Below are 12809 nucleotides of genomic sequence, written 5' to 3'. Positions count from 1 at the left end.
GTTTATTTTTGACAAATTTTTTATTAGTAATTCCATATTTTAAAAAAATCATTATGATTATACCATAACATTAATATTTTTATACATCTATTATAATCTATGATTTTAAGGGAAATTATGCATGAATTAATTGATGAAAAATACCTTGCGGACAATATTTGTTGTTTAAACGTATTCTTTTTAAGTCAATTTTACATTAAAATTTGTATCGTTTAGATAATTCTATAAAATGTTACCACAACAGCAACAATATCGTTTAGAAATTTGTATAGACATTTAGATGATTCAATAATGGAGTAATATAAATAACCTTGTATAAAATGTTACCACAACAGCAACAATATTTTATTTTATATGCGAAGTATCTAGATATTATGAGTAGTGATAAACGTACATAATTGTATTCATAAATACTGATTATTTCGCAACACTTCAAAAAAAATTAAAATTATAGCTTATATATTTGTATATTTATTTTAGCTTATATATTTGAATATTTAATAAAAAAATACATTTTTTCACTAAATACTGTATAATTAATTCAAATCAAGTTTCGAAATAATATTATAATTTGACCTAAAATTTCTATATTATTTATTTTTTATTGCTAAATAATCATCCAACGAATAATAAAAAAATAATTTTTAGTTAAATTCAATTAAATTTAAAAATTTAAGAATATTATGTACTTATACAATTATATACATTAATTTATCTTTCCTCATTCATGATTCTTCTGATAAATATTTAGATAATTCCACAATAACTCTAGATATCCTTTTGTAAAATATAATAGACAGTAACACAATCATCAAGCCTCGACTACATATCATAAATAAAAGAAACAATCAATCAAAATGATATATTTTGAGCCGACTCCTAACAAAAAATTGGCAATATCAAATCAAACAACAAATCTAACAAAAGTTTCAAAACGAAGACAACACTAACAAAGCAAGTAGGATTGCAGTGCAGATAAATAATGATGCCCTTTCGACAGACAATATATGCATAGTTATATTGATCACCTTAAAAAAACTAAATAAATTATCTATGTACTTTTTAATAGTTTTTTTTATTAGATAGTCTTCTCCCATCTTTTTGCTCTTCTATATTAAACTATGAACTGCTTTGTGAGTTCCAAAGCATTATAAATTTGCTAGATTTCCTACATTATGAACTGCATGAAGCTAGCTGGATTAATGATTATTGGTGCATTTTTTTTTATAAATAAATTGTTGACCTTAAAACTTACATATGTAAACACAAATTTGAAATTAAATATTTGAACCCATGTACGTGTGATGTGTTAAAACCACAGCAAATGCTGAGTACCAAAAGGCCAAATATCATTATATATTTTATATATTACATTTATGTATAAAATCACAAGTTGGAATGTGAAATGATTATTTGAAAAAAATTAAAGTATCTAGTGTTAATCATATAATGGAATAGTGTCTATCATCCAACGCCAATAAATTGGGATTTTATGTATGCATGACATGTTTTGAAATTCTAATTACACTTCTATTATATGGAATACTTCATTTGTCTACAATTAAATATTTTTATTGACTTAGCTCGTTTTTTAAAAAAAATATAAAGAAAAATTAGATAGGAAAAAGTTATGTTTATAAAAATAAGTGGGATGAATCATTTTTACTTAGAATTTTCGCGTATAAATTCTTTAGGGTTATTGGTGTGCCATTACGACATGTGACTCCCCTATAATACCGCATGACTGCGGTGCACACGCTGGGATATAAACCTTCTTCATCATTGTTGATGCTCTTATCATATTTGATATGCAAGAATATGACTGAAATAGTATTAACAGTATCGACATAAAAGGCATGTGAATAATAATTTTTGTCCCACAAAAATTAGACAATCAACAATATATACAGCAAAGAAAAAATTTTGAAAACATTATCTTGTTATATAATTACAATTATTTTTGAATTGATAAGATCTTCAATCAAATGAGTAGTCAAAGCTACTGTGGAGGAACTAGCATCGCATGTTTAGTCACTGACTTGTTTCATGACTATTATTAATAATAGGCATTTATTTTTTGAGGGAATATTTTCTGGGCATTAATAATTAGTACTTTCATGCACTGTCACCCACATATATCTTCATATACCAAAGTATTTACTAGGAAGCTTCTTCCATTGTGAAAATACTTCGATTTTTAATCAAGTTTAATATTGTTAATTAATATGCTTATGTAAGAGAATTAGTATTCGGTTTTTAATTAATTGATTTATCGATAGTGATGGTATGCACACTCGACTAATTTGGGGCTCACAAGGTCATTTAAGATCAAATGAAAAGGATTAAGGAAACTTCAAGTGTTTAGAGAAGGATATATAATAATATAAGCAATAATATAATAACTACCTAACTTTATATTTAGATATTTAAGTGTAGTTTGAAGAGAGCAAGTCAATGTTTATCTTCGTAGTTTTAATTGTTTTATTCACCGATTTTAATTATTAATTAAGACAACTTAAGCGTGTGCGTGTGCTGATTACATTTTGAGGTCAGCTAATTATGATATCAGAACATAATTACATAATACAAAGAGAAAGAAAGGATACTTGATTACATTACATTTAATTAATTAAATATTCATTTTTGTGCAAATCGATTTTTCTAAATTTGAAAAGTAGCATGCCACCCAAATTTTTAATAATTCATATGCCCTTAAAAATATCCTGATATTAACAACACGAATTATAATAAAGTAGAATAGATATAGAGAACAATAATAGCAATATTATTAGGAGAAAATGAAAATTAGCTAACTTATTAGAAAAAACACATACCAAAGTAAACAAAGGCTATCTTAGTGGATCAAGGTAGATTTAGAAATATAAATTAGCATCCTTAATTGTATTGGACTTTTTTTTGGCAGTGTATTATGAATCCTAAGAAAAGATACAAGTAATCAAATTTGGGTTAGTATAATTCTAAACCAGCACATTAATAAACTCAAGATTGTTGCTGAAATATTGTTCTCCTACCCAAAAAAATTATTCATAGAAACTAGAAGGGTTGTAGCGGACGTGGAGCTACCGTGAGACTGAAAGACAAAGTCATTGTCGATCAGCAAACCAATTAATGGAGTTTTTCGACATCCGACTGCACAAAATGCTCAATAAGGAGTAGTATAAATGATTATAAATAAAAGAAATAGTGTTAAACATTGTGAGCCAAAAAAACATGCAAAAATCTCGTATTAAGGGAACAAAATCTACCAAATATTCATGTATCTTTAAACGATCTTATCATGAAATATTCGAATGAAAATTTTCTCCAACGTGGCAAAGGTTCTTTGGCTTTGCATCTTCAAAGAAGATTTGTGCCTTGCAATATGGATACAAGATAAGTTCTCCCCAATTTATCAATTAATTTAACGCAAACTCAAGAAATAAAAAGTCATACTAGTAAGCATTTTAATATCTCAAATCAATAATATGCTTTGGCTTTTTAGAGTTCTTTTGCACGTTTAATTTAATTGGTTCATACGTGATAAAGTAGTAATAATGTCAAAGATTGTTCATTGTGTCAGCTGATCTCTACACAATCATAAATTATATATTTACAAGATGTTATTATATAAATATATAATGTTATTGCCTGACATCTTCATAGATTCTAATTAAGAACAACTATGCAATAATAAATATTCAACATGTTTTATAAAATTTTAGTAGTACAAGATTAGGGATGCTTAATTCTTGGTAGGATAATGTGATCAGATTGTGATTAAGCCATGCAATGGCATTTGTTATTAGTGTGTCACCTAATCACACTCGAGTTAATTTGCAAAGTGATTAGGTAGTACAAGGTTAATAGCAAGTCTAATTAAACATTGTCATAGCAACCATCTTAATTCTTACATAAATAAAATGTTTAGTCAAAATAAATCCATCGGACTATATCCATATTCATTAGTGTGACTAGCTATAATTTTGATTGTATCGTATTTGGATTGGGATCTTATATTCACACGCAGTGACGCGTCTAGGAGACAGAGCTCGTGGTAGTGGAGTCTGAATTCGCCGGACGAAGAATGTCATATAGCTGGAAGATTTATAAATCACTATATATGTACCCTCTTCGTCCCTCTGCAGTAGAGGCGTAAACTAGTGAAATTGTCTCTTCACACAACTGTACATAATAGGGCTTTCCGGTGGTACTCATAAATTAGTGATACAGTCGGTCGATCCTGTCTAGGACCATACACCACAAAATATAAACATGACTTCGAAATCGTGGAATTTCGTTGTTTTTTTTTTTTGGCTAGCTATTCCAAACTATTTTCTATTTTGCTCGACAAATTTGACTATTAGCATTACTTTTATACTAAAAAAATTAATGGATCCTCATCAATGGAGTAATCCCCATATGTACCGCGTAAATATCTACTACATATATAGTTGTCTCACTTATTAAATACAGTACAATTTAATAGTACAAGTATACTAATTAATTTGTTTTCGATAAAGCTAATGGTACTAAGTTAACTACAATTAGCAGCTAAATGGCCTATTAATGAGATCACGAGAGCAAGACCACTAAAGGAATCTCTAATTAATTTAATTATGGTTTAAAGAATAATGAGATTGAAGTCCAAAAGTTCAACAAAAACAAATTCTTTCGCTGTCTTTTACCCATGACATACAGACATAGTGAGCTGTAAACTAGTGAAATTGTCTATTGTTTGATGACTCTAAAGTCTAAACTCAAACTGCAAAAAGTATAGAAAAATAAATAATGCATGTTACATATGTAGTAAATAATGTGTTTCTCAACTTGTACTAATAGTACTGATGCTTGTCTGTTGTTTCTTCTTTCAATACTATTGCATTTATTTTATTTTATGCTTTCTTCAAATATTACCGGAAAAAAATATATTGTACTCTTTTTAGTTTTTGGCAAATTGGCTTATAATTAGTACTAGTAGATTGAAATGGTGGCTTATAATTAATCCACGTTGTCATATGGTTATAAAATAATGGCACTTATAAAATTATATGGCGATGTACACCTATTATCACTTTCAATATAGTTAAAGCATGTTATTGCATTTATTTTCCCTCCAAAACAAGTTGAGTAGTAGTAGTACTATATTTATTTTAATGGCAAATATTTCACGACAATTCTGCACATGGGATTTTGTCGATGATATGCATTACTCTCATCATTGAAATATTAATTCTTGAATAAAAAAGGCTCAATTAATTAGTTTACATAGGATTTGACTAAACTTGTGATTACCAATGATTAGAGGATGTTTCAATTATAGTTAGAAAAGGTTTTAAGGATGTTAGAAACTAATCAACTCTGTTGCAATATAATTTTAGATATATGATTAATGAAGATTGTGAGAGAAAGGATATATTCTAGTACCTTCTAATTTTATTTATTTTTTGGGTTTGTTTGGAAGATCAGTATCGGAATCTTGATGATCTTGGAAAAATATCTCTGTCAGTTTAGAATGAAAAACTTAACCACTATTAGATCTTCTCGAATATGATCTGTTTATAGTTTTTTGTCTTGCAATTATTCATCTTGTTAGTTAGAATTCTTGGTTGCCTTCATTTAGGTTGATGGGTATATATATACATAGATATTGGGAAGATATTCATCTTGATAGTAGTTGTAAGGGATAAGACATGTCATTTCATAAGAGATATGTGATTCATAAATTATTTAGAGAACTTTTAAAAAATATACATTCACAAACACACATATATAGTTTAAACTTTATAATAATACATAAAATCTTGATAATCATGACGCTTCGGTCGATGCTAACGCCATTAATTCCTGGGGTGCATTTGCAAAAACTATAGTATATTGTTTTAGTATTTTTGCACCAAAAGAAAATGGTACTATAATATTAATTAGTTCGCTATTTTTTCTTGACATGTTTCAAAGATTTTATTCATAGTGCACTAAAATATATTTATAGGTGCATTTTGGGTAAACCTTCTCGAAGCATTCTCAAGAGATAAGAATTTCGTAGCTTTACATATATTTTCAAACCCAAAAATAGGTCAAGGGTTTATGTAGCTCATGCTTGAGAAGATACTTAAAGAGATAAAGACAAAGAGTGGTGTATGGATTTCAATTTACACAACCTTATTATCCTCAACTGAAAATACTATAAATTGAAAAATACAAGTCACAATTACGTAGTGTTGGCTTAACAGAATTGTTCATATTGCACCCAATCATGATCAAATATTTCAATATATGTTTACATGAAGTATATGAGTCACGTAGAGTACATAAATGTACTCAATGCAATAGAAGATTCAGATGGGGTCGAGGCTCGTCCAATTCCACTGTCGGCCCATACGGATAGGAAAATTCCATTAAATTTGATTGTTGAAACTTTCACTGATTTCATGATCTACCCAACCATTCGGGATTCAAGTTCACTTTCATTCTTCGTCTGTCATCCATTGCTAGTGACAACGGCTGCACCGTCTCTGTCTTCTGATATCAGCGACAACTATATTTACCTTGTGTGACCCCACACTAGATCATCATTGGCTCAACATAAGTGAATCCTTCATAATTTGTAGTATTATCTTTCCAAAAAAGAGATACTGCTTGTTAAGTGCACACATGCTACATGCCTAAAGTAGGCATTAACACATAATAATTCTCAATTAAATCCTCTAATCACCCCACAAACACATTATTGGCCACACAGTCAAACACTAAAACATAAAATAAAAATAAAATAGGAGTTAGAAAATGAGCAGCCACCCCCATTTCAACCACCATATTTGATGTGAATCTCGTGGAGAAGATTTAGATACATAACTTATACATATAATAAACCTAGCTTTGGCAAAAAAAAGATGACGTCAGCAACCAGTTGTCGCCAGTCTTTCACACAATATCATACCATTATTTTTTGTAAAAAGGCAAATTTTGATCTCAATCAATCATTGCCTCCCTTTCCACATTTTTATTTTTTTTGTCAAGAATATACATAATTCCACGTAAGCCAAGGCATAAAAATTCCTCTATAAATGGGAAACATCGGCTTCAATAAGCTTCATTCAATTAAACAGTTGCTCTCTCATCTTTCTCATCCCTTCCTAGATTTTAACAAAATGGCCATCAAACCATTAAAGCAGCCTTCTTCCGCCTCCTCAGCCGCCGTTAGCTTATCGAAAATCGCGGTTTCCAACACGCACGGGGAGGACTCGCCCTACTTCGCCGGGTGGAAGGCCTACGATGAGAATCCTTACGACGAATCTTCCAACCCTTCCGGGGTCATACAGATGGGGCTCGCGGAAAATCAGGTGAGTTTGATCCGTCCAACGTTGTATATATGTCGTGAAGAGTTTCTAGAACAATCTAGAATGTTTGTTGCTGACAAATTGTGTTTTTTTAGGTTTCATTTGATCTTCTTGAGAAATACCTTGAGAAGAATTCCTCCGACGCCACCAGCAGCGGGAGAGTTTCTAGTTTTAGAGAGAATGCTTTGTTTCAAGATTATCATGGTCTACTTTCTTTTAGAAAGGTAACAAACACCCTCTTAGTCTTCCTCTCCTATTACTCTCTCCGTCCATCGAAAATTGACCTAAAGTATCTTTACACGAGTTTTAATAAAATTGATAGTATTATGATCTTCATTTGTAAGAAATGAAATATTCCGTAGTATTATTTTTTCATGGACGGATGAAGTATAAATTAGGAGCCTTCTTAATTGTTAAGCGTTTCTATTTTTCTGCGTCAGCCACTGACTAACGTATGCTGCAATTTCAGGCAATGGCGAGCTTCATGGGGAAAATAAGAGGCGGGCGGGCAAAATTCGACCCGGAAAGAATCGTGATCACGGCGGGAGCAACTGCCGCTAACGAACTTCTCACCTTCATTTTGGCCGATCCCGGCGATGCCTTGCTCGTCCCAACTCCATACTATCCAGGGTAATTATATTTGTAAATTCTGACTCTGTTCGTCCACTGTTAAATGTCTTAATTCGACACAAATTTTAAGAAATTTATGTAAATGAAGTTCTATTTTTGTTAAATTTTATAATATAATACAAGTGGAATTTAATATTTAATAGTAGTAAAATATCTATAAAATATATTCCACGAGAAGCATAGTGAAGTGTGACATCGAAACTAACCAATAATTCTCTCATTTAATTCCGCAGCTTCGATAGAGACTTGCGGTGGCGAACCGGCGTCCACATCGTCCCCATCCACTGCGACAGCTCCAACGCCTTCGAGATCACCCCGGCCGCCCTCGAATCCGCGTACTCGGACGCGGAGGCGAGGGGCCTCCGCGTCCGGGGCGTCCTCATCACCAACCCCTCCAACCCTCTCGGCGCGACCGTGAAGCGCGCCGTGCTCGAGCACGTGCTCGACTTCGCGTCCTTAAAAAACATCCACCTCGTCTCCGACGAGATCTACTCGGGCTCCGCCTTCTCCGACCTCGAGTTCGTCAGCATCGCGGAGGTCCTCGAGGCCCGGGGCGGCCGCGGCTCCGAGAGGTGCCACATCGTGTACAGCCTCTCGAAGGACCTCGGCCTCCCCGGGTTCCGAGTCGGGACGATCTACTCCTACAACGACGCCGTCGTGACGGCGGCGAGGCGGATGTCGAGCTTCACGCTGATCTCGTCGCAGACGCAGCAGCTGCTGGCGACGATGCTCGCCGACGAGGAGTTCACGGCGGGGTACATCGAGACGAATAGGGAGAGGCTGCGGAGGCGGTACCGGATGATCGTGGACGGGCTGGGCCGGGCCGGGATCGAGTGCTTGAAGGGGAATGCGGGCTTGTTTTGTTGGATGAATTTGAGCCCGTTTTTGAAGGAGGGGACCGTTGGGGAGGAGTTGGCTTTGTGGGAGTGTATTTTGAGGGAAGTCAAACTTAATATTTCACCCGGGGTGTCGTGCCACTGCGCGGAGCCCGGGTGGTTTAGAGTCTGCTTCGCGAATATGAGCGAGCAGACGCTGCAAGTCGCGCTCGCCAGAATACATGATTTTGTCGAGAGAAGAAGGGGGAATCAGTAGAAGATAGACGGGGAACCATTATTGATTACTTTTGAAATTGATTTTGTTTATCCAATGTATATGTAGGTGTTTTGATGGAAATAGTTTTTGCCCGTTCAAAGAATGGGTTTGTGTTTAAAATTACATTGTATTAATTAGTAATATTCATTGAATGAGATAATTTAATTGATTGCATATTTGCATGTAAACAATCCTTTTCTTATTTCTTCTTCTATTGCAATGAGTTATTGTTGTGACAGAATAAAGCAACTGTGTAATCGAGAGAAACAGAAAACGTAAAGAGACACAGAATTTACGTGGTTCACCCGCAGAACGGATTGTATTCAGATTGTTTTCAGATTAGAGAGTTATGTGCCCTACTTCTATATAAACAAGCACACAGACGACGGGCTAGGCCCAATAAGACAATTAAGACCACCGTTCGGCTAGCGGCAAACTATACGAATTTAAGGCATACTAACAGTTATCTAAGCATAATGTGATTTGGAGGTGTCATGTTTCATAGAAGGAAATTGTGTAGTTAGCTAACAATTGTAGGGAATAGCTAGTTTAATTTTTATTCTACACTTTGACTCTATTCTTTAAATATTAAATATATGGAGTGCATGTATAGGTCAAATACAAATTTATGATATGATGTTTAAATTTATTATCAAAAATTATACATGGCTCGTTATTTTTCTAATAAAGAAAGTGTCTACCCATGATACAAATTGATTAATATTTATTGAAATTATTATTTTTAAGGTAAAATAATGTAGTCCTAGCTTGCACAACACGGATTGATAATCTATAAATCACTATTGTAACCAATATTTTCAACCACCTCTAATAGCGTGGAAGATGAGACAACATTGTACAATTGAATTCCTCATCCAATTTAATTGACCCCTTCGAAGCAGTCAATCAAGTTGGCAAGTTAATACATTTACATCACCAATTTCATATAGTCCATAGTTTTATTTATCAATAAAATATTTTATTACTATTATATATGGGTTTGACTATCGGGGGATTGCCGTACATATTATAGTATACATATCGATGCCGTGTTTTGTTCTACCAAACTCCACTTGTGTGGACCATTCAATTTTTTCTTATAGTTGGGGGGTCCATTTGTGAGCATGTATAGATATGAAAGGCCTTTAAGGCTATGGATAGGGCCATAGTGGGTCCAAGTTTAATGTCGGATTCAGATGAGATCGAGATTGATTGACCCCATTAGGTTATGAAAATTCATGATCACAAAGTGTGGAAGCAATGCCTCAACCATTAGGGCTCAGAGTTTACTTTCGTTCTTCGTATGTCATCCATTGCCAACAATGACTGACGCACTGTTTTTGCATTTCGACGCCGATGATCGAATTTTTTTACTATATCTAACTCCACATGTTTCGTTTCATGCATCGATCATTGCATTTTGACACCGGTAATTAATGATCTTATGTAGTTCAGTAGTAGTTTTTTTCTTACTCATCCGCAACAAAGTATGAGAAGTTGTTGATAAAATGAGGCAACATCCTTTTTTTTTTTTCTTTGATGTTTTCTTTTTTTGTCTTCTCTTTATTCTAGGACTCCTTTAACATCTTTCTCACTCTTTTCATTTTTTTATATGAATAATTAATAACCAAGCTTTATTTGTTTATCTTTAATGATAGTATATTGGGTAATAAGCATATAGCTTCTTGTTCTCAACTGGATCCGCCACTGTATAATAAATTAAGTTTTTTTTAACTAATTCTTAATAATTTAGTTCGTGGTAGGTAATTTTATCCCTTTTTGCAATATTTAATTATATTTGTATTTTATTAATAGAACTAGCTTGCTCAATGGGTTGATAACCTATGATTTTAGCTATAGTTTTTGTTATTCTCGTTTTGACGAATAACATATGTATGTCTGCGTCATGACTCATGCATGAGAGCAATGTGCATGAATTAAATTTCTCTACTGCATATGCTTGTGAGAGTGACAATGTATTCATGTCAAACTGTTTTTTGAAATTTTCAAGCAATCAATATTTGGCCTGTAAAATTAGACCTTTATTACTAATTTATAATTACCTTATAATAATGTACTAACTATTTTGACTTTATTAATAAATTATTTAGAAATATACTATAGGTGTAGAGGGTCGCGCCCGATCCCATTTAATAATATTACTAATGCGTACTTACAAAGTCAAATATTATTTTATAATCTACAAATACCTAACTATCAATTTAAAAATAAAATAAAAAGTAAACCCCTTTAAAGCTCTTTGAAAATCGGGTATTGTGTCATTATATGTAAATATCAATATTTCATTTGGTAGTGAATATATCGATTAAAATCAAAAGCTTCACTGCCTTTAAATTCACTAGCACGAAATATATATAGTTTATAAGTTTTATTTATTCCTTTTGCATATTGTTCAATTATGTTAATTAATTAAATATGAATCACATGATGTGAGTATAAGAAAAGGCAACGGATGTAAGTTTCTTTCATGGCTATGACCAAATTGACAACAATTGATATTTTTCTTTGAGAACCAAAAAGAACGTATGTCATTAATAAGTTTACTTTTTGATGTTACAATATTTTATGATTGTACAATATATTTGACTTTCTCAGGCAATCTCTGTGTAGCATAGAATTTTCAATCCAGGGATTGCAAATTATTTTTTTTAAGGAGACAGGAAGATTTAGTATTTAAAATTTAATTAGTGACTTTAAGCATTTAAAATATTACTTTGAAAATGTACATGCTTATGATTGACGATGATGTTTAAAATTTTCTATTTCAAATATATAATCATGAATTTTCATATAAAGAACATGGTTGCAAAGTTAAAAATTGATTTAGCTAAATTACTACTCTAAGTATAACAAAGCAATATCAGCACGAGACAACATCAATCTATTATCTATACGCACAAAAATCGTGATCGAGAAACTAGATTACTATAACAAAGCAATATCAGCGTGAGACAACAACAATCTATACTATCTATACGCACAACAATCGCGACCGAGAAACCAGTTTAATACAATACAACAATTTCCTATTTACATCTATAACCTATTTGTTTTAACATAGCAACTAATTATCTAATTGCCCATCTAATTTTCACTATAAAAACCCAATGTCCCTCTAATAACAAATTCTCGGCTCCGCCCCTGCATTATACGAGCATGGCATCGTCTTATAGACATGTGTTGATAAAACTAATCCAAACTAGTTGCATACTCCCTCCGTTCCGCGGTAGTTGAGTCATTTTGCCATTTTGGTACGTTCCATAGTAGTTGAGTCATTTCCTTTTATAGCAAAAGTCAACACATTTCTTATATCTTACTTTACTCTCTCTTAATTTATTCTTTCTTCATCTCTCTACCTTTTTCACTTTTTTACTTTATTCTTCCTTTATTTAACCCACTTAACACAATTTTTCTCAAATCTCGTGACGAAAAGAAACGCCTCTACTACCGCGGAACAGAGGGAGTATGATTTTTTCGTAACCGAATTTTATGACATTTTATGAAAAACGTTGAAAATGATGGATTTTTTAATACTCAATAAAAAACAAAAGTTTAAATTGTTGACAAAACCCCAAAAAAGCCCAAACACAAGCCCAAACTAAATCCAAAGAGCAAGATTTATTTTTCAACAAGCTGAAAAGCCCAAATTCAAGCCCAAACTGAAAGCCCAAAAGCAAGATTTTTACCGAAAGCTGGATCAGTAATTACTCGAAGTGAAGTACTGTTTCA

At 32.6% G+C, this 12809-nt stretch overlaps 1 protein-coding gene across 1 annotated transcript; it reads left to right on the top strand.

Moving 5' to 3' along the window:
- The first annotated feature begins 7110 nt into the window (after window positions 1–7110).
- Window positions 7111–9228, top strand: LOC125196753 (1-aminocyclopropane-1-carboxylate synthase 7-like). Its single transcript, XM_048095366.2, has 4 exons — window positions 7111–7340; window positions 7433–7561; window positions 7807–7967; window positions 8201–9228. The coding sequence occupies exons 1-4, from the start codon at window positions 7149–7151 to the stop codon at window positions 9057–9059; spliced, it is 1341 nt and encodes a 446-aa protein (XP_047951323.2). The 5' UTR covers window positions 7111–7148; the 3' UTR covers window positions 9060–9228.
- The last annotated feature ends 3581 nt before the right edge of the window (window positions 9229–12809 follow it).

Source organism: Salvia hispanica, chromosome 4 (genome assembly GCF_029641045.1).
Source record: "Salvia hispanica isolate PSC_SH4W2 chromosome 4, Shi_PSC_v1, whole genome shotgun sequence".
Classification (NCBI taxonomy): domain Eukaryota; kingdom Viridiplantae; phylum Streptophyta; class Magnoliopsida; order Lamiales; family Lamiaceae; genus Salvia; species Salvia hispanica.
Note: the sequence above shows the minus strand (reverse complement) of the source record. Positions and strands in the feature narration are given on the sequence as shown.

What these genes read in the sequence shown, in the direction of transcription:
- LOC125196753 (XM_048095366.2), top strand. Translation starts at nt 7,149, where the DNA reads ATGGCCATCAAACCATTAAAGCAGCCTTCTTCCGCCTCCTCAGCCGCC. An exon ending in GTCTACTTTCTTTTAGAAAG is followed by an intron (nt 7,562 to 7,806) that starts GTAACAAACACC and finishes CTGCAATTTCAG; the next exon opens with GCAATGGCGAGCTTCATGGG. An exon ending in CCAACTCCATACTATCCAGG is followed by an intron (nt 7,968 to 8,200) that starts GTAATTATATTT and finishes TTAATTCCGCAG; the next exon opens with CTTCGATAGAGACTTGCGGT.